Source organism: Rhinolophus sinicus, linkage group LG02 (genome assembly GCF_036562045.2).
Source record: "Rhinolophus sinicus isolate RSC01 linkage group LG02, ASM3656204v1, whole genome shotgun sequence".
Classification (NCBI taxonomy): domain Eukaryota; kingdom Metazoa; phylum Chordata; class Mammalia; order Chiroptera; family Rhinolophidae; genus Rhinolophus; species Rhinolophus sinicus.
Window position 1 is genome coordinate 176,008,648 of NC_133752.1, and position 27,846 is coordinate 176,036,493.

General features: G+C 38.4%; 1 protein-coding gene and 1 pseudogene across 17 annotated transcripts in view; both read right to left on the minus strand.

Annotated features, from left to right (window-relative positions):
• Positions 1-851: 851 nt before the first annotated feature.
• Positions 852-2,015, minus strand: LOC109435526 (ferritin light chain; annotated as a pseudogene).
• Positions 2,016-13,629: 11,614 nt separating this feature from the next.
• The window catches only part of RIMKLB (ribosomal modification protein rimK like family member B), a 44,297-nt gene continuing 30,080 nt past the window's right edge, over positions 13,630-27,846 (minus strand). For 6 of the 17 annotated variants that reach the window (XM_019713513.2, XM_019713512.2, XM_074326058.1 and 3 more), the window contains 3 exons: positions 20,909-27,739; positions 20,281-20,439; positions 13,630-14,728 (listed from right to left, as the gene is read on the minus strand). In XM_019713513.2, the coding sequence (XP_019569072.1) occupies positions 27,276-27,739 (464 nt within the window). In that variant the 3' untranslated portion in view covers positions 13,630-14,728; positions 20,281-20,439; positions 20,909-27,275. The remainder of the gene's footprint in view (positions 14,729-20,280; positions 20,440-20,908; positions 27,740-27,846) is intronic. The other 11 variants (XM_074326069.1, XM_074326068.1, XM_074326065.1 and 8 more) reach the window with 10 other exon arrangements.

The window sequence follows — 27,846 nt, forward strand, 5'->3', positions numbered from 1 at the left end:
TGATATCCCATTATAGCCATAGGTCCCATTCAAGGAGAGGGAACTATACAGAGCATGTACACTGGGGATGGGAATCTTGGGAGATGCTTTAGAATTCTGCCTACTACAATACTTAATGGAAGATGTTTCATTCTTACTTCCTGAGTATCCAGAGCTATTCCAATTCATTTCCATTTACCAGCTTGAAATCCCCACTCTGAGAGCAGGGATCAAGAGTTCACAAAAGGCTATTTTTATTTTAGCTTTGCTACTATGTGACCATTGGAAGGTCACTTAATTTCTCTAAACCTATGCCTTAATCTTTCAAATATTTGTCTCCAGTAAAACAAAACAGTATCTCTATATTAAGATTAGCCAGTTGTTTTCATTCCATTCATTATCTCTTCTATATCTTTTTAGGGAAGAAAGTTGTCCTCTCCCCTTTCTTCTTGAGGGAAAACTCATTCTGTGTGTATTAGGAGCTGACCTATCTTGCCAGTCATCCTAATGAGCGTGAGGTGATATCTCATTGTAGTTTTGATTTGCACTTTCCCAATGATTAGTCATGTTGAGCATCTTTCCATGAACTTATTCGCCATTCGTACATCTTCATTTGAGAAATGTCTATTCAAGTCCTTTGCCTTTCTTTCTTTCTTTCTTTCTTTCTTTCTTTCTTTCTTTCTTTCTTTCTTTCTTTCTTTCTTTCTTTCTTTCTTTCTTTCTTTTCTTTCTTTCTCTCTTCTCTCTCTCTCTCTCTCTCTCTCTCTCTCCTTCCTTCCTTCCTTCCTTCCTTCCTTCCTTCCTTCCTTCCTTCCTTCCTTCCTTCCTTCCTTCCTTCCTTCCTTCCTTCCTTCCTTCCTTCCTTCCTTCCTTCCTTCCTTCCTTCCTTCCTTCTTTCATTTTGCTGCAAAAAGCTTTATTGTTACAATTTGGTCCCTGGTACGGGAGAGGGCTCCAGTGTGGTTAGAAGGCTACATGCTTGCAGATAGCACTTGCAGGTAGAGGCTCAGGCAGAAGTCCAATGCCAAGGGGATGCAGAGGGGCCCTTCAAAGGCCTCTGGACTCAAAGTCTCCTAGCTGTGCTCGAGAGGGAGCCTTTTGAAGAGATATTTGACCAGCCAGCCCAGCCTAGGGACCGGCCAGTCTGCAGAGATTAGTCAGGTGGTCGCTCATCTTCTTGATGAGTTTCACCTCCTCATCTAGGAATTGGCTCTCCTGGAAGTCACAGAGGTGGGGGAGGCAGGGGTCTGTGTGGGCACAACCCAAGGCATGCAGATCCAAAAGGGCCTGGTTCAGGTTCTTGTCCACGACCATGGTGGCTTCCATGGCATCCTGAGTTTTACCCCATTCATCTTGGGAAGGCTTCTGCAGGTCCTGGAAAAGGGTGTGACCACCACACTGGTTTTGCATCTTCAGGAGATGCTCATCACCCTTGTGCTTCTCCTCAGTCAACTTGCAGAAGAAGTGGCCCACGTCCTCCAGAGGCACGTCATTGCAGTCAAAATAGAAGCCCAGAGAGAGGAAGGTGTCGGAGGCCCACAGATGCAGGTTGACCAGGCGGTTGATGTGGCTTCCACCTCAGTGGAATAATTCTGACGAACTTGGGAGCTCGTGCTTACTCGGCAATAAAGAGTTAAGCTCAAAAAAGGATTGGCTGGACTCAGGCTGAGGATGGCTGAGATGGTTCCGAAGGTTCTGACTGGAAAAGAGGTTGGAGGGCGGTCGGAGGCTGGAAGAAGGTGCATCCCTGGGTCTGTTCTGTCCAAACACTGTGGGAGCAAGAGACAGATCCAGGGGACTGAGGGACTGTCATTTGCCTATTTTTCAATTGGGTTGTTTTTCTATTATTGAATTTTAGGAGTTCTGTATATTAATCCCTTATCAGGTATATGATTTGCAAATATGTTCTCCCATTCTATGGGTTGCCCTTTTACTCTGTTGATATTACACAAATTTGTTTTTGTTTTAATTGTTCACAAGTAGTTTTTCTGTTTTCCATATTCCAGCAGAATTATAGACTAGTGGAAGATAGGGATTATCACTTATAGTTAGTTCTTTTATGACCCTTCAGTACAAAAGGGGGAAATCCTAGGAGAGTCATTTATTTAAAATCAATTATGTTCCAAATGCTATTAGAATTACACTTAAATTTAAAAAAAACCTATCATTGATCTTTTGCAGATTGAAAGAAAAAAAGGTACATAAAGAGGTTAACTTGCCCACAATCACAGAACTAGTATCTTACAAAGCTAAAATTTAGACTCAGTTCTAACTCGACTTAGTTCACTATATATGATAATACTTTGTCAAATGACCAGACTTCAGTTATTAGAGACTGTTGGGCAAATAATAGACTTGATTGCACTTATTTATCAGTTGACTGCATTGCAAACTCCTGAACCGGGAAATCTGTATAGCTCTGTTCTGGGGATAATGTATTTATGTTATCAAAATTCAGGTCTGTTCAACCCAGAGTAGGCCCAGTATATAATGTCAGGCTTTTTGGCAGAGACAACTTACATAAAATGGTCTATAATTATGGTAATTATCTGCTTATACATCAATTGAATGTATAAAATGTTTATTAACTGTGCCAATAAATTTATATTAAATGTTTCTGACTGGTTAATGTTGGCATGTGTTTTCATTCAAATGAATTTTCCTGTAGGTTTAAAGATGGGGTGGAGTATATACTGAAATAAAATTGAAGACTATAAAAATTGTTTTGGAAATATAATATTGAATTGGTTGGCAGCCTTTCCTCTTTCTACTTTCATTATGATCCCATACCCTAATTTCACCAAATGTGGGTTTTTAATATATTCCGAGTGTGTGTTTAAATATTCTATTGATTTTATTGAACTAGTACAAATGACTTTACTATTCTTGTTGACATTTTATAGTCCCTAGATATTAATTAGAGTTGGCAATTCTTTAATCTTATCATATCCTTATTATGGTCCAGCTTATCCTCCATTAGATATAGTGTCATACAAAACTTCTCCTGGTTTGTGGAAGCAAGCCATTATTATTATTATTATTAATCAACTCGTCTTTTTTTCTCATCCTTTGATAATGAATCACATGGTCAAATTTTGCAATTTACTTTACATATAACTATGGAAAGCTTGTCTGCAGTTTTCCAAGGTACTATCTTTTGTTTTTTACCATTAGTATACAGATTTCTCCCCCAAAGGGATATCTCTACAGCAATGCTCAATTTGTGTTCAAATAATTTTCAATTGGTTATCCTAAGAGAGTCTGTCAAACAAAAGTTTATTTTCTTTTCTTTTTTTTTTAAACATTTTATTCGGGAAAGGGAACAGGACTTTATTGAGGAACAGTGAGTACTTCCAGGCCTTTTTCCAAATCAAGTTGTTGTCCTTTCAGTCTTAGTTGTGGAGGGCGCAGCTCAGCTCCAGGTCCAGTTGCCGTTGCTAGTTGCAGGGGGCGCAGCCCACCATCCCTTGTGGGAGTCAAGGAATTGAACCGGCAACCTTGTGGTTGAGAACCCACTGGCTCATGTGGGAATCGAACCGGCAGCCTTCGGAGTTAGGAGCACGGAGCTCCAACCACCTGAACCACCGTGCCGGCCCCCAAAATTTTATTTTCTTGTTCTCAGTCTTATTTTTTCTGTTAGAAAATTTTGGCTACCTGTAACAGAAACAAATTTAAACAAAGAGGGGAAATTTATTGGAATAATACTGGGATATTTCATGTAACTAAGTCAAGGAAATAAATTATGGTAGAAGCAAATAGTAGAATTTTATGTAGCTGTTTAAAAAACTGAGGTAGCAGTATACTTACTTGTACGGCAACCTATTCAAGATGTGCTGTGAAGTTATGGCATACTATTAATATCATGATCCCATTGGGTTAAGAAAAAAAGACATGCTTGCAATAAATGAATTTAGAAATTCTGAAAGGATAAGCAAGAAAATGTTAAGAGGGCAGCCGGTTGCTCAGTGGTTGGAGCACAGTACTCATAACACAAAGGTCGCCGGTTTGATTCCCACATGGAACAGTGAGCTGCGCCCTCCACAACTAGATTGAAAACAATGATTGGACATGGAACTGATGGATCCTGGAAAAATACACTGTTTCCCAATATTCCCCAATTAAAAAAAGAAAAAAGAAAAAAGAACATGTTAACAGTGATTCCTCCTCAGAAGTTAAGGGCAGGAGGAGGGGAAGGGGTGACAGTGGATTTTACTTTCTAGTTTATTCTCTTCTTGAGAACTATTTGTTTACCATGAGCACTGCGGCAGCCACAGAGGTTTGCTAATCAGACCTCTCCTAAAACTAGCTGCCAGAGCAAATATTCAATATGGATGAAACCTCCCTATTCTGGAAACAAAGGCCTAAAAGGATTCTCATCCATAAGGAGACCAAGTCAATGCCAGGTTTCAAGGTTTTTAAGGTGAGGACAACAGTCTTGCTTGGGGGCAATGTTGCGGACTACAAATTGAAACCTTGTGATCTAGCACAGTGAGAACCCAGGGTCTTCAAGCCTATTAATAAGCACACACTGCCAGTGTACTCCAGGAGCGATAAAAAGTCACGGATGACCCAACTCCTCTTCCAAGATGCCCCCCTCAATTTCTATGCCAGCAAGACAGAGGACTGTGTGGATAACAACATAGCTTTCAAGGTTTTGCTTTTTGTTGGTAATTCTCCTGCGCATCCTCCTTTTATCAGTGATCTTCATTCAAATATCAAAGTGTTTCTCCCTCCGAACACCAACTCTTTGATCCAACCAATGGATCAAGGAGTTATAGCAGCTTTTAAGGCCTACTACCCGAGGAAGACCATTGCTCAGGCTATTGCTGCAACTGAGGAAGGCACTGAGAAGACACTGATGCAATTCTGGAAGGATTATGACATCTATGACTGCGTCAAGAACCTTGCTTGGGCTTGAGGGTGATGTCACCAAAGAGTGTATGGATGGCATCTGAAAGAAGACGCTCAAGAGGTTTGTCCATGACTTCAAAAGATTGGTCAAGGATAAGGAGTTTGCAAAAATCCACAAGGCTGGGGCAGCCGGTTAGCTCGGTTGGTTAAAGTGCGGTGCTCTTAACAAGGTTGCTGGTTCGATCCCCACATGGGCCACGGAGAGCTACGCCCTCCACAACAAGATTGAAACAACTCCTTTCCAGAAGCTGGTGAGTCCTGGAAAAACACACTTAAATAAATAAAAGTGGGGAAAAAAATCCACAAGGCTGTGGCTGAGATGGCAACTAACTTTAACCTGGGCGTGGATGAGAATGACACTGAGGAGCTCCTAAGGCGGTTCCTGAGAGAACACCTAATGAGGAGTTGTTAGAACTGGACCAGGAAAGCATAGCTGAAGAAGAGGCAAGAGAAAAGGAAACTGCAGGAGAACCTCCCCAAAAAATTCGGTGAAGGGTTAAGCAGATTTTGCAGACCTCACCAAGCTGTGTGTGCAGTGTTGATAAAGTCTACAGGAGTGTACAGTAATGTCCTGGCCTACACATTCTCTCACCTCTCACTCACTTACTCACCCAGAACAACCTCTAGTCCTGTGACCTCCATTCGTGGTAAGTGCCCTACATATACAGGTGTACCATTTTTATGTTTTATACCGTATTTCTACTGTACATTTTCTGTTTAGGTGTGTTTAGACAAATTCTTACCATTGTGCTACAACTGCCCACACCATTCCATTCATACAGTAACAAGCTATACAGGCTTATAGCCTAGGAGCAGTAGGCTGTACCGTTCAGCCTAGATGTGTAGTAGGCTGTACCAGGTTGGTTTCTGTCAGTGCACTCTGTGATGTACACACATCAACGAAATCACCTAAAGACATATTTGTCAGAAGGTATCCCTGTCGTTAAGCAACACATGGTTATACATCAATAGCCAATCAGACATCATGCTGATTGGACAAGATAGATCAGCACACCAGAGGCCTTGCTATGTGTTCCAGAGGGTGGGAGATAAAATACACAAAGATTTGGGGATCTGCCATTTCTGTAAGGTTTTTAAGGAAACCAGTGGTAAAGGACACACTGGAACAGCCTCTACAAAGTAAGAGACAGCTTGCTACATTTACATCACCTGCTACAAGGAAACATAGTACTGTAGGTTCTGGAGGCAATACATTCCATCTAGTAAACACTATTCCAGCTGATATACTGGATGACAGGAAAGGCTACCAAGTTTGAGTAGGGCCTGGGGCAAGAAAGGGTTCTGTATAAGATTCCAGCTGCTATGTAAGTAGCCATACAACTTGGGTCATATAATCAGGCAGATCTTGTGGTATTGGAATTGTCACTGGTGAGAAAAAATGCAATGTAGCATTTGCCAGAGGCTCATGGAAATGTGGAGGAGCTGCTCCCAAACATATCCAGAGAAAGGGATCTGTGCAGAATGTGGTTGTCATAGAGGTGTGCCACTCACATATCTCTTCAAGAAAACCTGATGCACAAACCAAAGCTGGAGGCATCACACACTTCCTGATTTCAAACTATAGTACTAAGCTATAATAATCAAAACAGTATGATATTGGCATAAAAAGAGAAACAAAACAATGGAAGAGAGAATCTAGAAAAAACCCCAGCATATATGGTCGATTAATTTACCAGAAGGAGCCAAGTATACTCGATAGGGAAAGGATAGGCTCTTCAATAAATGGTGTGAAAAAACTGGACATCCACATACAAAAGAATGGAACAAACCCTACCTTAAACTACATACAAAAATCAACTCAAAATGGATAAAAGACTTGACCATAAGTGTTGAAACCATAAAACTCCTAGAAGAGAACAAAGAGATAAGCTCATTGACATCAGTTTTGGCAATGACTTTTTGGATTTGACACCAAAAGCAAAAAAAAAAAAAAAAGTGGACCTACAACAAACTGAAAAATTTCTGACAGCAAAGGAACCCAACAATAAAATGAAAACACAACCTATGGAATGGGAGAAAATATTTGCAAATAATATATCTGACAATATAAAAAATGTACAAAGAACTCATACAACTCAATAGCAACAAACAAAACAAAACAAAACAAAAAAAACAATTATAAAATAGGCAGAGGAAAGATCCAAGAGGGCGGAGATAAACACTGTGCTTGCCTCATCCCATGAACACATCAAAACTACAACTAAATTATAGAACAACCAACCTGAAGAACCATCTGAAGTCTAGCTGAACAGAAGTTTTACAACTAAGTACATAAAGAAAAGCCACGCCGAGATTGGTAGGAAGGGTGGAGATGCAAAATGGGCTAGTCCCACACCTACCTGTGGCAGCTGAAAATCAGGAGCGAGATCTCAGCCACAGAGGTCCCCATGAAGGCGTGAGGCTCCCCAGCCCAGAGTACTGGTGCCAGAAAGAGGAATCCCAACAACTTCTGGCTGTGAAAAGCAGTGGGGATTCTGACGATCTGGGCAGAATGGAAGGCTGCAGGAAACCCAGACGTCCTCTCCTAAGGCCCACGCAGGCACTCACCCTGAGCTCTGGTGGAGGAACAGTGACTATGGGGGCATTGGAGACATATGGGGAGAGACTGAGTTGTGTAACTTCGGGGAGAGGACTGAAGGGACAGTCTTCATGTTTCCTGTACGGAGCTCTCCTCCAATGCAGCCAGCAGGTAGGCGCCATCTTTCCTGTGTTGAGCCCACCCCCCCGACCAAATATAAATCTGATTGGCCTAGCGAGCTCCACTGCTCCATCCTGCTGAGTCACTGAGACCCTGCCTCACCTAACTGTAGATCAGCAGGAGGCTTTATCAGAGGCTGAACCTTACAGGAGCCGGCAGGTAGCATTAGGCCTCCGAGTATCCTGGCTTTTTCCAGAGCTACTCCAGACCCGGCACTGGTGGCAGCTGTCCTCAGTTCATAGTGTGGCCTCTCCCACATCCCTCCAGGTACAGCACAGGAAGCAACCAACTGTGAATCACGTTGGAGCTCCTACGAGGTAATCCCCGCTGGTCACAAGCAGTGGCTGACCTGGGTCTGTACCAAAGCCCCTCCCAAGAGGCCACAGAGCCAACATACTTGGAGGTTGGCTTCAGACCACAGCAGACCACCCAATTAGCCCCATAAGTGGCACCCACAAAGGCCAGTCTTAAAAGGCACCAGTCTGCTGGGACAAATCCTGCTCCATGGGCTAAACCCCCATGCACAGCAGCCCATAAGCGTGGACATGGCCAAACCCCACAGCCAGCCAGCCTGAGAGTCAACACCACCCACTGACATGCCAATAGCAATCAAGGCTCAACTATAACAGGAGGTCGCACACAACCCACACAAGGGACACTCATGTAGACCCAGCTCAGGTGACCAGAGAGACTGTGTCACTGGGCCCCACAAAACCCCTACTACATAAGGTCACCAGGCAAGACTGGGAGACATAGCAGATCTACCTAATACGCAGAAACAAACACAGAGACACAGCCAAAATGAGGAAACAAAGAAATACATCCCAAATGAAAGAGCAGGAGAAAACCTCAGAAACAGAACTAAACAAATGGAGGCAAGCAACCTAACAGACAGTTCAAAACAATGGTTTTAAGGATGCTCAACAAACTTAGTGAAAACTTCAACAAAGAGATAGCAAACATAAAAAAGGACATAAACCATAAAGAACCAGTTAGAAGTGAAGAATACAATAACTGAAATGAAGAATGCACTAGAAGGACTCACCAGCAGACTAGATGAAGCAGAGGATCAAATCAGCGATTTGGAAGACAAGGTAGCAGAAAACACCCAATCAGAAAAGTAAAAAGAAAAAAGAATCTAAAAAATGAGGAGAGTTTAAGAGATCTCTGGGACAACATCAAGCATAACAACATTCGTATCATAGAGGTACCAGTTCAAAAGAGAGAAAGCAAAGGATTGGGAATCTATTTGAAGAAATAATGACTGAAATCTTTCCTAACCTGGTAAAGGATATAGACATACAAGTTCAGGAGAAGCGCAGAAAGTGCCAAACAAGATGAACCCAAACAGGCCCACACCAAGATACATTATAATTAAAATGGCAAAGGTTAAAGACAAAGAGAGAATCTTAAAAATAGTAAGAGAAGAGCAGTCCGTTACCTATAAGGGAGTTCCCATGAGTGTCAACTGATTTCACAACAGAAACTTTCCAGGCCAGCAGGGACTGGCACGAAATATTCAAAGTGATGAAAAGCAAATGATGACCTACAACCAAGGGTGCTCTACCTAGCAAGACTATCATTTAAAATTGAAGGACAGATAAAGAGCTTCCCAGACAAGAAAAAGCTAGAGTTTATCACCAGCAAAACAATGTCATAAAGAATGTTACAGGGATTTCTTTAAGGTGGAAAAAAATAAAAAACATGAATAAAATGGCAATAACTATATATCAACAATCGCTTTTAATGTATGTGGGTTAACTATTCCAATAAAAAACACAGGGTGGCTCAATGGATTAGAAAACAAAACCCTTACATATGCTGCCTCTGAGAAACTCATTTCAGACAGTGAAAGACAGATACAATGTGAGTTTGCTTGTATGTGGAATGTAAAGAACAAAATAAACAAACAAAACAGAAACAGACTTGTAGCTACAAAGAACATTTTGATGGTTACCAGATGGGAGGAGGGTTGGGGTGGTGGGTAAAAAGGGGGAAGGCATCAAGAAGTACAAATTGGTTGTTACAAAGTAGTCTTGGGGATGTAGGGTATAGCATTTAAGGATTATAGTCAATAATATTGTCACAACTATGTATGGTGTCAGATGAGTACTAGATTTATCTGGGCAATAAATGGGAGGGGGCTTAGTAAAGCAGGGTGAAAAAGGTGAAAACATTAAGAAGTACAAACTGGTAGTTACAAAATAATCATGGGGATGTAAAGCAAAACATAGGAAATACAGTTAATAATATGGTAATAGCTATGTATAGTGCCAGGTGGGTACTAGTCAGGTGGATCACTTCTTAAATTATATAAATGTCTAACCATATGCTGTACACCTGAAATTAATATTAAATAATATTGAATGTCAACTGTAACAGAAAAATTAAAAAGCGGGGGAAGGTATAGGCAGTAAGTGCTCCAAATTTCCAGACATAAAACAAGTAAGCCATGGGGATGTAATGTACAGCACAGGGAATATAGTCAATAATATTGTGAGTGTAAGTGGTTGCTGGACTTATCATGGTGATCACACCTTTTTTTTTTAAAAAAAAACATTTTAGTGGGAAAAGGGGAACAGGACTTTATTGAGGAATAGTGTGTACTTCCAGGATTTTTTCCAAGTCAAGTTGTCCTTTCAATCGTAGTTGTGGAGGGTGCAGCTCAGCTCCAGGTTCAGTTGCCGTTGTTAGTTGCAGGGGGCACAGCCCACCATCCCCTGCAGGAATCGAGGAGTTGAACCGGTGGTTGAGAGCCCACAGGCCCATGTGGGAATCGAACCGGCAGCCTTCGGAATTAGGAGCACGGAGCTCCAACCGCCTGAGCCACCAGGCCGGCCTGGTGATCACTTCTTTAGGTAGATAACTGGTGAATAACTATTGTATATACCTGTAACTAATATAATGTTGTATGCTAACTATATTTTTCATGAAAATCTTAAAAAAAGAAATTTTTAAAAATAGGCAGAAATTTTAAAAAAGGAATATATTTTATGTTTCCAAACAAGACATGCAAGTGGCCAACAGGTACATTAAAAAGTAAACATCACTTATCAGGAAAATGCAAATCAAAACCACAGTGAAATATCACTGCACACCTATTAGAATGGCTATCATCAAAAAAATAAGAGTTAAATGATGGTGAGGATGTGGAGAAATGGGAACTGTTGTATACTGTTGGTAGAAATGTAAATTGGTAAAGCTACTATGGAAAACAGTACAGAATGCCCTCAAAAAATAAAATTACCACGATTCAGCAATTACACTTCTGGGTACATACCTGAAGGAAATAAAATCACTGTCTCAGAGAGATACCTGCACCCCATGTTCACTGTATCATTTACAATAGCCAAAACATGGACACAACCTAAGTGTCCACCAATGGATGGGTGAGGAAACTGTGGTATACAGATACAATGGAGTATTATTCAGCCATAAAAAAGATGGAAATCTTGCAATTTGCAACAACATGGATGGACCTTGAGGGCATTATGCTAAGTGAGGTAAGTCAGAGAAAGCCCGTATGATCTTGATCATGTGTAGAATCTAAGACTAGAATGGTGTATGATCTAAAACAAAACACAAACTCATAGAAAGAGATTAGATTTGTGGTTGCCGGAGATAGGGTAGGGGAGTGAAGTAGGTAGAGAAAGGTAGTCAAAAAGTACAAGCCTCGAGTTATAAGATGAGTAAGTCCTGGGGACATAATGTTCAGCATGGAGACCTACAGTTAACAATACTGTATTGTATCTTTGAAAGTTCCTAAGAGGATAGATCTTTAAAGTTCTCATCACAAAAAAATAATTGTAACTATGTCAGGTGATGGATGTTAACTAAACTTACTGTGGTAATTATGCAATACATACACATATATCAAAATCACTATTATATACCTTAATTACAATGTTATGTATCAATTATATCTCAAAGCTGGGGAATGAAAAAAGTAAACCTGATGCAAGTGGCCTCCAGCTGCCACTCCTTCTGATCTGTTGCAGGATTCACATGCTTTCTCCCCAGGCTGCTTCCAGCATACTAGCCAGGCCATTTCTTCCCAACGCAGGACTACTATAATGGGTAATCTGCTGAGATTCTTCATCGAGCTGGCAGAGACTTTCTCAGAGCAGCTTACATCTGATGCTCTTTTTACTCAGCTTCTAACTCTTCTATCACAGGTGTCAAGACTCATGCCGCAGTCTGAAGGCTTTCCCTGCCTACTGCTCCCTATCCTTTGTGCCCTTCACAGGCATCTCCTTCATACAACTCTAGGTGGCTCCATCTTGGTGTCAGCCTGTTGGAGAATCCAAACAATAAACTTTTAAATTACAATAATCAGTAAACAAATGGGGAAGATTATCCAAAACCATCCATATCTCTTGATGCTATAAAACTTTCAGGAACACAGATTTTAATAACCTAATCCATGTTGTCTCTCAAATCTATACCATGTAAGTTTCAGATGTCAACAGCTGAGTGCTGTTGCAGCCCCTTTCACAAAGCCCTGACCTTTAAAAGATTCTTCTTGTGTAATTAGTTGCTGAGTACAGAGAAACTAAAAAAATAAAAATAAACAAGCCACCAAGGCCATTTGTTTGTAATACTGTTATTTACCAAGTTTTCAGAACTTAAGAAGTGAAGGATTCAGTCAGTGCCTTAGCACTTTTTGGTCTTACAACTTCCACTTTTCTGTTTAGTTATTTCTAGTTAGGTTAACTTTCATAAGAATAACTCTTCCACCTTCCTTGACTAAAGGATCATTCTTGGTTCACCACATGGAATTTCAATACATCCATTTTCATACCACAGCAAATAACCTCAAACTCCACTGTTAACAAAGCCTCAATTTAGAAGTATCATTTACGGATCACTCGCTAAGGCCCGTAATCCACTCATTCCTCTAGAGTGAGGGTCAGCCTGTTTTGGACAACCTGTGAGCTAACAATGGTTTTTACATTTTTATAGTTATTTAAAATATTAAAAAGAATAAAAAGCAAGAGACCATATGTAGGAGGGAAAGCCTAAAATATTTACTACTTGCCCTTCCACAGAGTAAGTTTGTCAATCCTGTTCCAGAGCAGTATTTCTTAAAGGGACCAGTGCTGATAAGACTTAGGGAGGTGGTTCTCAAACATTCATGTATATCACTTGAGTTTGTCAAAACGCAGATTGCTAGCAAGCCAAATGTTCATGTCTAGGGCCCTAGAATCTGTATTTTAAATAAATAATCCAAGTGATTATGTAGACGGCTCTAAGTCGCTTTAAGAAAAATCTTACATTTTATCATCAGATCAGCTCAGGTTATCAATCAAGAGGACTTCTTACTGGATTGCTTTTATTGGACTGTCATGCTGTCATGATATTGATGTGCAGTGTGGGACATCTCAGAACCAGGAAATACTGCTTTACCTGTGCAATAAACTTTCTTCTATCTTAAGGTTTACCACGAATCTTCTAATTGTCTTATTCTGCTCTTTGCCAATTTTGTTCTACCTCTAAGCAAATATACAGGACCCGATATTATACATTTGCATTTTAACCCTTGTTTCATCTTTTTCTTCTCTACTTTGGCTTCATCCCAATCTTCTCCATTTAATGCATCTCTTAACTCACCTCAAATCATTTTTGGGAAAATAAGTCATACTGTCCTAAATTATTGCTTATGGTGCATGGTATGCATATTCCTTACTTATTTAATTCTCCTGATTTAGGAGCAAGAAAAAATATTTTTGTTATGAGCTGACCGGGGAAAATAATCTGGAGGAAAAAAAAGAGATGCACGCTTTTTTCTTATATAAAACTCCGGTTAGCCAATGAAGTGTGGAGATAAGGAATAATCAGTCTAGATTAGAAATGTGTCCCCCCCCACCACACCAAAACATACAAAGTCCCAACCACAAGATCTCATGAAACAAGTTTAAAATAGGAAAACTGAAAGGAAATCAAGAAAGAAAACCTTATAGACTCTAAATCTGAGATGAAAAGATTCATAGCTCTTATATCAATAACCAAAATTTACAGAATTAAAGGACAGTTAGTATTTATTACTCAACTATGTGCTAAACACTGTACATGCATTACAGCAAAGCTAATCCTTACACATTAATCTAGTAAAGTAGGTACAGTTATTTCCATTTGTTACAAATACTCTCTTATGGCTTCAAAAGGGTGACTTGTAGAAAGGCCATATAACCAGTACATAATCAAATTAGAATTTGTATCAATCTTTATAAAGCCAATTCTTTGTTGAAAGTAGTAGGGCTGCATCTGTATACACATGTATGTATCTGATCCCCTACAGTTCAAAAGGGGATCAAAATATACGGTGATGGAAGGAGACCTGACTTTGGGTGGTAAGCACACAATGCAATATATAGACGATATATTATAAAATTGTACACTTGAAATTTATACAATCTTATTAACCAATGTCCCCCCAATAAATTCAGTAAAATTTTAAAAACACACAAATATTTGAAGGAAAAAAAAACCCACAAATATACTAGGTCAGACATGGTCTCTAGTTACAAGATTAAAATGTAGTGTGCAGTGCTATGACAAGTGTGTGCCAGAGCCTTGTCACATGAAATGGAAAAAAGCGTGTATTTCTTAAGAGATTTAAAAAAAAAGAAAAAATATAGCAACAATTATTAAGCATGGACACAAGTGTGATGAAAGAGGCAGGGCAAAATCCATGTAATACATATGTAAATACATGTCTATGTGCCAAAAGAAAGAATAAGCATTTCAGAATATATTATACAGAGATCAGTCTGTCAAGAACTAAAGGAGTTTCATCTTGCAAAAAGTGAAGAAAATGAAAAAGGGAATGACACATGTGGGCTAGACTTCAAGTCTAGATATAAGAACTGAAGTGAATTCATATAAGATGGAGTGGGTAGAAATAGCTGCCAAAAAAAATGAATCATATCCCATGCTATTTCATTTCCAGTTTTGGTGTTTTTATTTTAGAAAACACATTAAATCAAACAGGTTAGAGGTATTGCTTCCTTGTTCTGTGTATTTCTGTCCTCCATTTGTAAAAACAAAGTCAAATCTATCTTCGTCCATTCTGTGAATGAGGTAGCAAGCAAAAAGGATCTCTGGCTCCTTCAAAAGAACCTACGGGGAGAAAACACATACAGCTCACATTTTTTGCGGGAAACGAGTAAACTCATCATATCGCTTTTTATACCAAAGCGCGGGAGACGAGAATAACACATATTTTACACCTCTTTTTAAACTAAAACACTGAAAGTTTCATAGAAAAATATCAAATAGATCGAAAGATATGAATATTTTACGGAAAGTCTAATTTTGGCGAGAAAATGTCAAAAAAGTCCCACGTTACGACGCGATTTGGCGGGAAAATGCCCGCTTACAAAGTGTTAAATCACAGTTTAAACAGTCATTATAATTAGGATGAGGGAAAAAAAACAAAGATAGAAATTAACTAATGTGACAATGTAATATTACAAATTGTCTAGATTCTAACCAAAAAAAATCACAGCCAGTGTTTTTGTAATTATAACATTTTACCTTGGTGATCTCAGCTGAAAAAGGTATACTATGTATACTCTGATTCTGACTTGGAAGACATTTTATGTTCTTATCATTAAAAACTAAAAGCTTAAACCTATGGTTGGTTCATAAGAGCAAACTTATTTACCAAATTTACTTGACTCTTCTTTAGGAGAAACTATTCTAACTCCCTGGAATTTGTTCTCTTTAGTGGGTGAAGAATCAACAGTTCAATTTACAGGTCCATTATATTATCTACTTCATTAAGATGTTGCCAACACAACAGCCAACATTTTTTTCTTTTTTGTTTATCCCTGAGTTTCGTGACTTATTTCCATTAGACATCCAGTTAAGCATTTGTCTTGTGATTAATTTAAACTGTATTAAAGAGATAATTTATATTTTATAAAAATCAGCCCAAATTTAGACACAGGATTTCATATTAATTAAAAAATACAATCATATAAAGATCTGTCAATAATATTACTCCTAACAATCCCATAATAAGGACAGGCACTTGTGTTTTATTTTAGTCAGAAAAACTATACCAAGAGGAAATAAACTGAGGCAAGAACATCTCTTTTACATCACACAAAACATAAAATTATAGTACCAAAATGCCTGAACAAACAAAATTAAACCTAAATGCTCTTATTCTAGTGCTCTAGACTACATTTTCAATAAAGTATACAATGAGCAATACATTTTGGTTCAGATTAAGATTCAAGTTGGTCATTTTCTTTCAGATCTAAAGCTGTGACATCTCTATATACTAACCAAATTGTGTGATTAAGACAAAACTGTTTGAAAATATTTAGAAATTCTAACCATATTAACTGAGGCCATGTATGCTTATGTTTCGTACTAATATACATAATGTTACTCAGCATGAGAATAAACAATTTTTGAACAGATGACTTCTTTTTACATGGTTTTCAAAAAAAGAAAATTCACTATATATTTAGACAATATCAGTTATTCTAGTTTCATGTTACTATTCATCCTATTATTCCCAATACACAATCATCCCTTTAACTGTCCACTCACCCCATTGCTAGCCTAAAAATCTGCAAGGAAAAAATAAATCTCAGAATATGAATTTTACCTCGTTGTAGATTGATTCATTTTCCAGAATATGAAAATGAAAGGTCAGCAAGAGGAGAGACAGAGGATTAATGATGTTCTAGATCTATGGAATCCATTCCTCTTCCCCCTTGACCACAAATTGCAAAGAACCTGAAGGCCTCTTTGCATCTTAACAAGGTACACCTTTTCATTATCAAACCTTGTAAATGGTGTACTCACTAATTATACATGTGTGTTATGTGCCGTTGTATCAGCTCTGAGTGACTCCTGACGACCCTATGAATTAGTGATGTCCACAATGTCCTGTCCTCAACAGCCCTGTTCTGCTCCTGTGGACTCACACCTGTTTTTTGTTTGTTTGTTTTTTAAGATTTTATTGGGGAAGGGGAACAGTGTGCATTTCCAGGATTTTTTTTTTTCCAAGTCATGTTATTGTCCTTTCAATCTTAGTTGTGGAGGGTGCAGCTCAGCTCCAGGTTCAGTTGCTGTTGCTAGTTGCAGGGGGCACAGCCCACCATCCCTTGGGGAGTCAAAACCGGCAAACTTGTAGTTGAGAGGACGTGCTCCAACCAACTGAGCCATCCAGGAGCTCAGCGGCAGCTCAGCTCAAGGTGTCGTGTTCAGTCTTAGTTGCAGGGGGCGCTGCCCACCAACTTTTGCAGGACTCGAGGAATTGAACTGGTAACCTTGTGGTTGAGAGCCCACTGGCCCATGTGGGAATCGAACCTGCAGCCTTCGGAGTTAGGAGCATGGAGCTCCAACCACCTGAGCCACCGGGCCAGCCCTATGGCTTCTTTTATGGAGTCAGTCCATCTCATATTTGTTCTTCTCCTTTCCTGCTGCCTTCTATTTTCCCAGCATTATGTCTTTTCCAAAGAACCCTGCTTTCTCATGATGTACCTGAAGTAGGACAGCTTCAGTTTTGTTATTTTTGCCTCCAGCGGTATTTCAGGCTTAATTTGCTCTAGGACCCACTTGTTTGTCTTTCTGGCAGTCCAGAGTATCCATAGAGCTCTCCTCCAACACCATATTTCAAGTGAATCCATTTTTTTCCTATTGGCCTTCGTGATTGTTCAATTCATATCTGTACATAGTAACTAGGGATACAAAGGTGTTCACGATCTTAACATTGGTCTCTAATAACACATCTTTGCTCTTGGTGATCTTTCCTAATTCTTCCATGGTTGCCCTTCCAAATTTCAGCCTTCTCTTGATCTCTTGGCTTGGACTGAGCAAGGTAAGCAAAATCTTTAACAATTTCTAAAATGGCCACCCACAGCTTTCCTTAATATCCTTTATTTGAAGAGATTCCTTACCCTATATTAGATAACCACATGCACACAGTGACAACTTTCTTTGTGACACCATAGCTCTAATTGAAGGGCACTTCACTTGTTCAGTGACTACTGTAGATTTTGAAAGATGCCTGGCACAGAATGCAAAGAACATTGTATTGGCATTTAGAAGACGTGGGTCCTAGTCCTGGCTCTATAATCTGGGGCAACTTACTAACGTCTATGGACTTTTGTTTCCTTACCAGCAAATTCAAAACTATAGTATATGGGGGTGGATGGGTGACTCAGTTGGTCAGGGCGCGAGCTCTGGGCAACAGGGCTACAGGTTCGATTCCCACCTGGGCCAGCGAGCTGCGCCCTCCGCAACTAGAATGAAGTCAATGAGCTGCCACTGAGGTCCCAGATGGCCCAGCTGGTTGGAGCGCGGGCTCTCGATCACAAGGTTGCAGGTTCAACTCCCCAAGGGATGGTGGGCTCCGCCCCCTGCAACTAAGATTGAACACAGCAGCTTGAGCTGAGCTGCCACTGAGCTCCCGGATGGCTCAGTTGGTTGGAGCGCGTCCTCTCAACTACAAGGTTGCCAGTTCAACTCCCACAAGGGATGATGGATTCGCCTCCCCCCCCAACTGGCAACGGCGACTGGATCTGGAGCTGAGCTGCGCTCTCCACAACTAAGATTGAAAGGACAACAACTTGACTTGAATAGAGCTGATGAGTCCTGGAAAAAACACACTACTGTTCCCCAATAAAAAGTCCTGGAAATACACTCTGTTCCCCCAATAAAATAAATAAATAAATAAAAAGACTATAGTATATGAGTATAAACTCTTAAGTTTTCCAGCGTGGACACTCTAAACTTCCATGGCAGGCCTTTGTAGGCCAGTAGCTTAATCTGTTACTATGGATATTAATAGGAGTCAGGATTCCTTTTCTTATTTAAGTAATAATTTCTCTTCTGGATATCCTGTTTTTACCATCTACAAGACCTGAAAAGAATTATTTGTTTGCTACTTTAAGAAAGCTAATAGGTGGCTCAGATGGTTGGAGTGCTGTGCTCCTAACACCAGATCGCTGGTTCGATTCCGACATGGGCCACTGAGCTGCGCCCTCTACAGCTAAGACTGTGAACAACAGCTCTCCCTGGAGCTAGGCTGCTGTGAGCAGAGGGAGATTGGTGTGGATGGCCGTGGATTGGCTTGTGCTGCCATGAGCGGCCGGTGGCCAGAATGGCCAGCAGCCAGCATGAGTAGGGATCGGGTGGGGGGGGAAGAAAGCTCATAGAAATAATTCTAAAATATTCACAGACACATCCTAGAAAAAAAGATTTAGATCAGTTACTTTTAATTTTCATATGAAAATTAAAAATTGCTTTTTCTCTCCACTTATAAAATAAATAAGTCATGGGGATATAATGTACAGCACGGTGACTATAGTTAATAATACTATGTAACATTTGAAAATTGTAAAGAGTATTTCTTAAAAGTCCTCATCACAAGAAAAAAATTATGTATGGTGACGGATGTTAACTACACTTACTGTGGTGAACATTTTGCAATGTATACAATTATTGACTAATTACGTTGTACACCTGAATCTAGTATGTTATATGTCAATTATACCTCAATTTTAAAAAAAAATCAATAAAAAAATCAGAATCAATTTGAAACTAAGGTTAAGAACCTTATGCCTTTTCTTTTTAAGTGATCTTAAACAGTCTGGTTGCCAGAAACAACAAAGATACTATAGTTAAAATAAACAAGTAGTTGAGTGAGTAAACAGGTCTGCATCTTATAAATTTAAGAATTGAAATTTAATCCTTTAATTCTAGGGACTTCAAATTGTCATTTAGTTTCTTCTACTCAGCCTCATCAAATTCTAAAATGTAAAGATTCACATGTCTGAGGGCAGCTGTCAATGCAAAGGAAATAAAGGTGTTTACCCAGGCAGCTAAAGAGAATACAAATGAAAAGGGGGAGGCACACACAAAGAAAAACAAGCAGGCAGAGATGAAAAATGGCAACACTGGAAAAGTAAAATTCAGAGGGACTGAATGAAAGAGAGAAGCATATAGACAGACTGAGGTGAGAGAGATAAAAAGACACAGAGGCAGAAGCACAACCAAAGAGGAAAAGAGGAAGAGCAAAAACCGTAAGAAAGCTGAACATACAGAGTAGAAGTGATGGGCAGACACAGTGACAAGGAAATGGGACCAGACAGAAAAAAAGATAGTCAATTGAAGAAAAGATCACTTTTACCCCATAAGTTTTTCAAATTACATACTTTTGTTGTTATTCCCTCAGTGTTCCCACTAAGGGGACAGACTTATATTTGTACAAAATGGTTAATAATGCATATTTCATTTACCTTGCAAAGTTCTAAAAAAATTAGATTTACTGTGAGATAGCTTCATTTTTGCCAACATTAAGGTTCACATATTGGATGTGTTAATGACTCAGTGGGGGGAATCCTATCACAATCTTTATGTATATCAAATCATCACGTTGTACTCTTTAAATATCTTACAATTTTATCTGTCAATTATATGTCAATAAATCTGAAAAAAAGGTTCACATATATCAATTTACTGGATAGAAATCCCTAATTTTACACATCACTTTTTTTTCCAAAGTAAATAAAAACTGATAGCACACTACTTAGAAGAAATTCATCCTAAAACAAGGACCTAGTAACTAACATGTATGATTACATGTCAGTGACTTATATAACACCAGTGTCAGATTGAAAACACATTCTTAGTTGAAAATAACTTACCATTTAGAGTCAAATCTAGGAATCTTAGTCCCGTTTCAACTTTTTGCCTCCTTTACTTCACTTGGTAGGTCATGCTCTATCTCTTCTCTGCGGAATTTGTCAGTCGCCATCAATCTGAAGAATTCCTTCTTCTGCGGCCACCTACCATTTTTTTCTCTGCTGCAGCAGAAGGGTATACAGAAAAAGTTCTTGCTTACTATTCAGATTAAAAAGAAAAATTCCTTTAACATTTCATATTTTCACATGTGCACAAACTTCCTCATTGTTTCCCCAAGAAAGACCTCCCCACCAAGTCAAGACAAACAAAAATCCCCATCACTGAAAATCAAACAATGTATGATCAATGTTCATGCTAAGCTGGGAAAATTGAAAAAAAAAAAAAAAAAAGGTGGAAAGATTTAGACACTCAACAGTTGCCATCTCAAGGAGCCATTTTTTTTGTTATACTTTCCTTCTTCACCTATCCCTATAATCTTATGAATTAATGCATAACTTAAAATTTTAACTAGGTAGTCTACAACTCCTGCAAACTTTAAGTTCAGAGACTACCAAAAGAATTGTGGAAGGTGCAGCAATAAAGGAGTGTTTAAAAGTTAATTCTAGAAACTAAGGGTGTTAGGTGCTTTACCTGCTTGAGTTTTCAATGTTCTGGACTGCTTATTGCCCAATGGCTCTGAATACATTAAAACACGAACACATACGCCACCTACATTTAAAATAGGGTAGTATTTGTATGCCCATATAAGCATTGGGTATATTTTTTTGCAAGAGTAATAAATTCATTAAGTCCTTTTAAAAGGACTGACCACAAATGCACATTTCCTCAAACTGTATACATACATAAAAGGAATAGGGCAAAAAAGGGTGACAGAATGACAAATGTAATAGCAGTTGCAGAACTGGAAATTAATACCATATAAATGTTTTCTGTTTGTTAAAATCCTGAGATTCATTTCTATTCCCATTCTCTTTGTCATTGGGGTCTAGGATTCAAAATTTATTCTGTATTAGCTACTCAAAAATAGTATCCAATAATGAACTAGTAATAATACTAATGGCTTGTTTTTCTTCCACCCCCCCACTACCTTTACCCCAAAAGAAAAATATGTAGTTTTGCCAACTTAAAAATAAAACAAACTGACATAAGCACCAAAGGCTAGTCAACAGTGGCACTGCGGTGACATTGTTTCTACTTTCTGACTCCTTCCCCCATCTCAAACCCCACCCTTTGACCTCTGTATATGGGATGAGCCTGAGCAGGAGAGTTGGTGATGGCAGGACTGCGCCGTTCCCACGGATGCTCCTAGAGGCCTGCTGTGCTTCTGGGAACTGGGGCACAGGAATGTCTGTCTGACTGAAACCTAAAACAACAACAATTCACCCCACCCCTCATGTTCCCAAACCCCACAATAGCAGCCAGGTATATACACTATATAAGGCCTATCTAACAAACTGAATATGGTAAAATCTGAAAGCAAGATCATTCTTATCAAGTCAATGCTCTTCATGGGGCAGCAGAACGGAGGCTGTTAAATTCTCCATGTCCCATGCAATCACAGTCCACACATTCTAATGCCAGCCATTCTTATCGACAAGAGAACAAGGTTCTCCTGTACAAGCCTTTTTCAGTGTACATCATAAATTCCTGCAAGAGTGTAGTTGGGGTTCCTTTGTTAGTAAATTTCAATTCGACAGATGAATATTTTTGTCTTAAAATGGTTAGGGAAGTGTCTGTCCCTATCTTATATGAGTAAACTAAAGCACAAAACAGGTTACAATTAATCTCATGCCTTCAACTGTAGAAATAACATTACAAGCCAGGATTTCCTACTCACTAATGGTTTACTGGACTTACAGCCTCTTTGGATAGGACATCTTAAAGCCACAGGATAAAATTATGCAGAAGTATATCTTGAAAAGGTCCTGACTACTATTACTAAAATTCTACCTATTAGAAAGAGGATTGTCTCCCAAAATGATAATTCATATCAGAGCAAAAACTTTAGAAAGAACAGGAAAAAGGAGGAAAGGGTAATTGGGCTGGAGTATACAGAGGAGGGGGTAGTATATTAACAAACGGGAAGGCTATTAAAATGGAAAAGTTGTATTCCTATTCCTGCCACTAATTTTGTTTTATGGCCTTCGTTAATCTGCTTAACAATCTTGTGCTTCAGAAATGCCCTCTGATCTGTTCAAACCTGTAGTTTAATGTTTAAGCCATTATTTTATGATAATCAAAAACTACTCATATCTATCTGTTAGAACTGGTGTCTCAGAAATGCTAAAATGATTAGTTCTGAAATCACGCTGCTCCTACAATAACCGAAATGCTTTCTGCCATCTTTGTCTCATCATTCCCTTTCACTTGTATAATGATGTCACAGAAAGAAAAGTACTAAGGTCAACTAAATGCTACGGTGAGTTATTACCATACACGTAACCTAGAACCTAATTTTACCTTTTCAAAACTCTAGTTTTCCATACCTGTCAACTCCTAATTGATGTCTTTATACTGTGAGCTCACTGTGTATTCGGAACACCAACCTCTGAAAAAGCTTAAGCCAGAGTAGCACAATGGAAGAAACAAACAAACCCAAAACAAAAACAAAGCCAAAAAAGTCACACTCTGAATACTTAATTATAGACATATATGCAAGGAATGGAGTAATCTATATGGTTAAAGCACATCCCCAAAGAAAGTCCTGAGTTCATCCCAACCAATTCAAACTTTACCCCCCAAAAGTTCTTTCTTAATCAAATTATTTGTTATAGTTATGCATTATTTTTTAAAACGAGACTTATTACAAATCCGTGGTTGCCTTTAAAGTACATAAATTCTTTTTTAAAGGAAAGTAAAGTTAGCCTTGTGATGGAAAGAAAAGGAGAAAGAGTCAAATTACCTGCAAGCAGCTGGGCTGTGCCTGAATCCAAACCGCTGCATTTACCATTCATTATACAGCTGCATTATTGGGGGAAGGGGAGTTTAGAAGGGCACTGACCCCGAAAGTTCTCAATACTTCTCACTCATCATCAGGAAGGGGGAAGAAGGAAAGTTTTTTCTCTGGGTATTTTTTGTTTGTTTGTTTTTGTTTTTTTGGCTCCTGAAAAGGCTGGCAAAGAACAGTAACAGTGCAAGCAGTTAGAATATTTCTTTAAAAACAGTTTAAAAAATGCAAAACATTAAGGAATGTAAACACCAAAACTTTCGTTAATATAGAAAGAATTTTCACTAGAGTTAGGCAGCCACCCCAAAACATCATGGCAAAAGGGCATTGGTATAAAAGAAATAAAATACCACACAAAAATTCAAAGCAAAACTAAAAACTTCAAATTAAACCTGGAAGACTAGAAGATTCCGACAGCAGATTTCTGTCCACTACTGAAATATTCCAAAATCCAAGCTTCAAAGGCGCCTAAATGTATCTTAAACGAAACTTTGTTTTGTTTTGTTTTAAAAAAAAAAAAAAAAGAAAAGAAAGCAATAAACCTGGTTATAAATCCTGCAATATATTACATTTTTAAATATCCTAGTACAACAAAAACAAATTTTAAATGAAATTAAACAAACAAACAAACAAATAAAAACAGTAGCAGCAGAGGTTACCTGTCTGAGCACCTACATTTTCTTAGGAGGGGATCGAGTCTCACCAGCCACATAGCCCATTAACCTTCTCAAAAAGAGTGAGCCAGGAGAAAATAACACAAGATTTGATTTCACAATGTCTCTAGGCTCCCCAGACCCCAAACTGGGGATTCACTGAACGAAGAGAATTTGTTTTTCCATTGTTTTCTTCTTGAGAAAAAGAAGAGATGATTTTGAAAGTCAATTACTTCTTTCAATGCCTTCAATAACTTCTCAAAAGTCTGATAAAGTGCTGATGAAAGCAAGTCTCTTGATGGATTTTTACAATGTTCCAGGGTTATTTTCTTATTGATAACATATACAGAAAGATTTTAAAGTTCAGTGCAGTAAAAGCCAGCAGAAATGACCAATCAATTATAAGCACCAAAAAAGGAAAAAAGAACTATTAAAAGTTTTAAATGGAATAGTTCATATTTATATGTATGTGTGTGTGTGTGTGTGTGTGTGTGTGTATACAGTCGAGTTTTCATCATGGGTGACAAAAAACAGTATCAGAAAGAATTACTTTTAAAATACAATTCAGAATTAATTACAATTTTAACAATGCACAATTTTACAGTAATTCAGATTTTGGCATAATGATTATACATATTTGATAAATACATTTTTACCTCTCATAATAGCAATAAAGATTAAACAAAAGTTATTGAACAATATAAAAATATATTTAAATTTCACTTAATTATCTGGGCTGTTTTATGCAGGTTCTTCCAGAATGATTTGTTCATTTTCTTTACCTTAATTTTTGAAGGATTTCAAGAAGATATTCATGTTTTTAAAGTCTAAAATGACCATTCCTTCCCTTTTCATTCTAACATGTGAGTATACAATCCAGAAATAGGTTGGTAAAGCTAAGTTTTAATATAGTGTGAGTGCATAAAAGATGGATAGTGAATAAAATTAATATATCTGATATTCCTTATAATATAGTTGGTTAATTTGGTAAAATTTTTTAAGAGGCTATCTATATTTTTCCTGGTGCCTTATCCCACCCAACACAAACCTTGAGTACTTCATCAGAGAGAGTGTTCTATTTGTGTTTTAAAATTCATTAATCTATATACATGTGATATGTAACTATTCAAAGTGTATGTAACATAATTTAGGTGGCAACCAGATCGTCTCTACACAAATATATGAATAATGATTTAACTAAGTAGTTCTTTCTCCCTTATTTCTTTCTCTTGCCCAAATAGTGTACATCCTCCAAAGTATGGTCTTTCTGTGAAAGAAGTACCAAGTATTTAATGAGTCAGAGGTACTTATGTAAGTCCCATAATAAACCTGTTCAAGTCAAATTCTTTTAGATGAGATTAGAGTATCATAAAATAAACTAGAAACTCCTCTTATGTATCCTTTTATGAGGTGAAATGAAACACCGCACAGATTAGAGGTACTATTCTATTTGTCAACAATCAACCTTTCACTCAATTTTAATATTATTTCATTCTATGGAAAAAAACACATTTTATTACATTCCTTTTTAAAACGGGAGAAAAACTGTACAAGCATGATCAAACCTGTGTTAGAGCTGGTTAATACTGATCTTTTATTATTGCCTTGAAGTCTCTCTAATAGTGTCCAAGAAATAAAGTTTAAAGTCCATCTGAAGGAAAAACGCACTGGAGAGACAAGAAAGGACTTGGGTATAAGCTTCAGAGGATTGTAGGGAGATGGAACTTGCTGTTTAAAAAAAGTACGTTGAGCTCTGGAGCATCTCCATTTCTTAACACACCTTCTAAACCATCACTGGCATAGTTTTACCCATGTTTTAAAGGCTCATATTATGTGCAGTTTTGGGGCTTTTATAAATTCAGAAAGTAAAGGAATATAAAGAGTAGAAAGTACTGAACACTTCAGAGTAGGGCTATATAAGAGACTTAATACTGCTAAGTCCCCAAATAAAAACGTCCAGCCCACCCCATTTCAAAACCTATGTGTAATAGGAGAAAACGAACAGCCAGAAGCATTGAAGAAAAGCATGTAGCCTTGAATACATCATACACTGAACAGTCTAAAACCAAAGAAAAAAACCAAACAACATATACACAAAAAGGCTTAAGAAGCATCTATTCTCCTTATGTCTGCAGGTGAGTATCTCTACCCCAGTGGAGTATAGTTATGAAAACAACTCATCTGTTTTTTAAAGTAAAAAAATGTGTTGCCCACCATGCTCCATTTTCTAGAATCTATCCTTTTTGAATGGTTGGTGTAAACAAAAAGCAAAACACAGACACATGCATGCGTGCACACAGACACATATATACTCCTTCCTAAAATGTGAAAAATGCAAATATATAATGCTGGGATTAAAAATCACTTCAGCTTTATACGTAAGAACTTACAGGCCCTTGATTTGTATCCCCTCAAAATATTTTTCCTTGTCCTTATTCTTTAAATGCCCAACCACCAAAAGAAAAAAGGAAAAAATAAAAAGCTTTATATGCACACGTTTCAAGTCAGTGTCTTGTTAACAAAAAAAAGGTAGCATTTTCTTCACTTTGGCCATTGTTAAAGATGCAGGCATAGATCAGGGAATGTTAACTAGCATGTTTGAAAAAAAAATGCAACATTAACAGAGCATATATCTTTCAAAAAAGACTAAAACACTAACAAATACAGGTCAATGCACATATTTTAAACGAGTGTAATTTTATCTACATTGGAGTAAATGTTATTTTGTGTACCAGATATTGCAATACTGTTCATTTCCCTTTTATCATGCAAACATGCCAATTTTGTCATTAAAGAAACTTTTATTGGGTCATATTCATGTTGCCCCCCCCACCAAAATTAAGGGATAAAACTAAAAACAAAAATAATAAACCCCAATAGGAGCCCCTCAAGACTTTATGAACATAAAGCTGCTAGTTAATACGGTAAAGAGAATTTTCAGATTTGTATAAAAAAATTCATGTAATTTAGGTAGATGTTTTCCTCACCCATTACAAATCTTTGCAACACAATGTGAAGTTACACTACTCTGAAATTTGTATCAACTGTGTAAAAACAAAAGGGACCATGAAAAAAATTTATGTTTCTCATGGCCTGAGAGCATACAACATTTTGAGTAATTTAAAAGGGTAACTATAAGAGCCTCACATTTTTCTGTCTCTCACCTCTTCTGCCTCTCTAGCTGTAGAATTTGTAAAAGAAAGTCAGTAACATCTTAATAGCAGAGGTCTTGTCTAGCTCCCTCTTCTCTCCTAACTAATCCTACTCAATTTTCTCTCATCTTCCTGAGCATCTTCCATGAACAGCATTGCAAATTGGTTTAAAAAAAGAAAAAGAAAAAAAAAAAAAAGAAGAAAGTTTTACAAGGGTTTTGTTGGTTAATTATTTACCAGTGGAGTCACTCCACCAGGAGTTCGATTTCATTGGCTAGCAGCTGGTTCATGTTGAATAGGCCCCCTGGGAGCTTGGTGAGCAGTTCTCGCTCGGTGCTTTCAGGGTCGCTGTCAACAGAGCTGGAACTTGCGCTCATGTTGTCGACAGCAGTGCTGGCTGGGGGACCCAGCTCCGGCTCACTAGTCTCACTGGCCGTGGACACCACGGAGAGCAGGGACATACGCCGGGTGAGCCGGCCAGAGGGCAGAAGGGAGGCGGCATAGTCCGCTATGATACCAGCTACATCTAGATTACAAGCCTTATCAAAGGCGATGAAACCTACATTTGCATTGGCCTCGCAGACACAGAAGGAGCCGTCATCTTTCATCAACAGGTCAATGCCACACACATCCATCCCCAGGATATTAGACACCTGGATGGCTAGCTGCTTCCCTTGTTCACTCAATGAGCACATCATCCCCACACCACCTGGCAAAGGGGAAACAAAATAAGTTACCAAAATGATAAATATCTGCAGTAAAACTAAAACTGGCCCTAAGGATAACCCTTTATCGTAAATTAGTGAAAACAAAGTG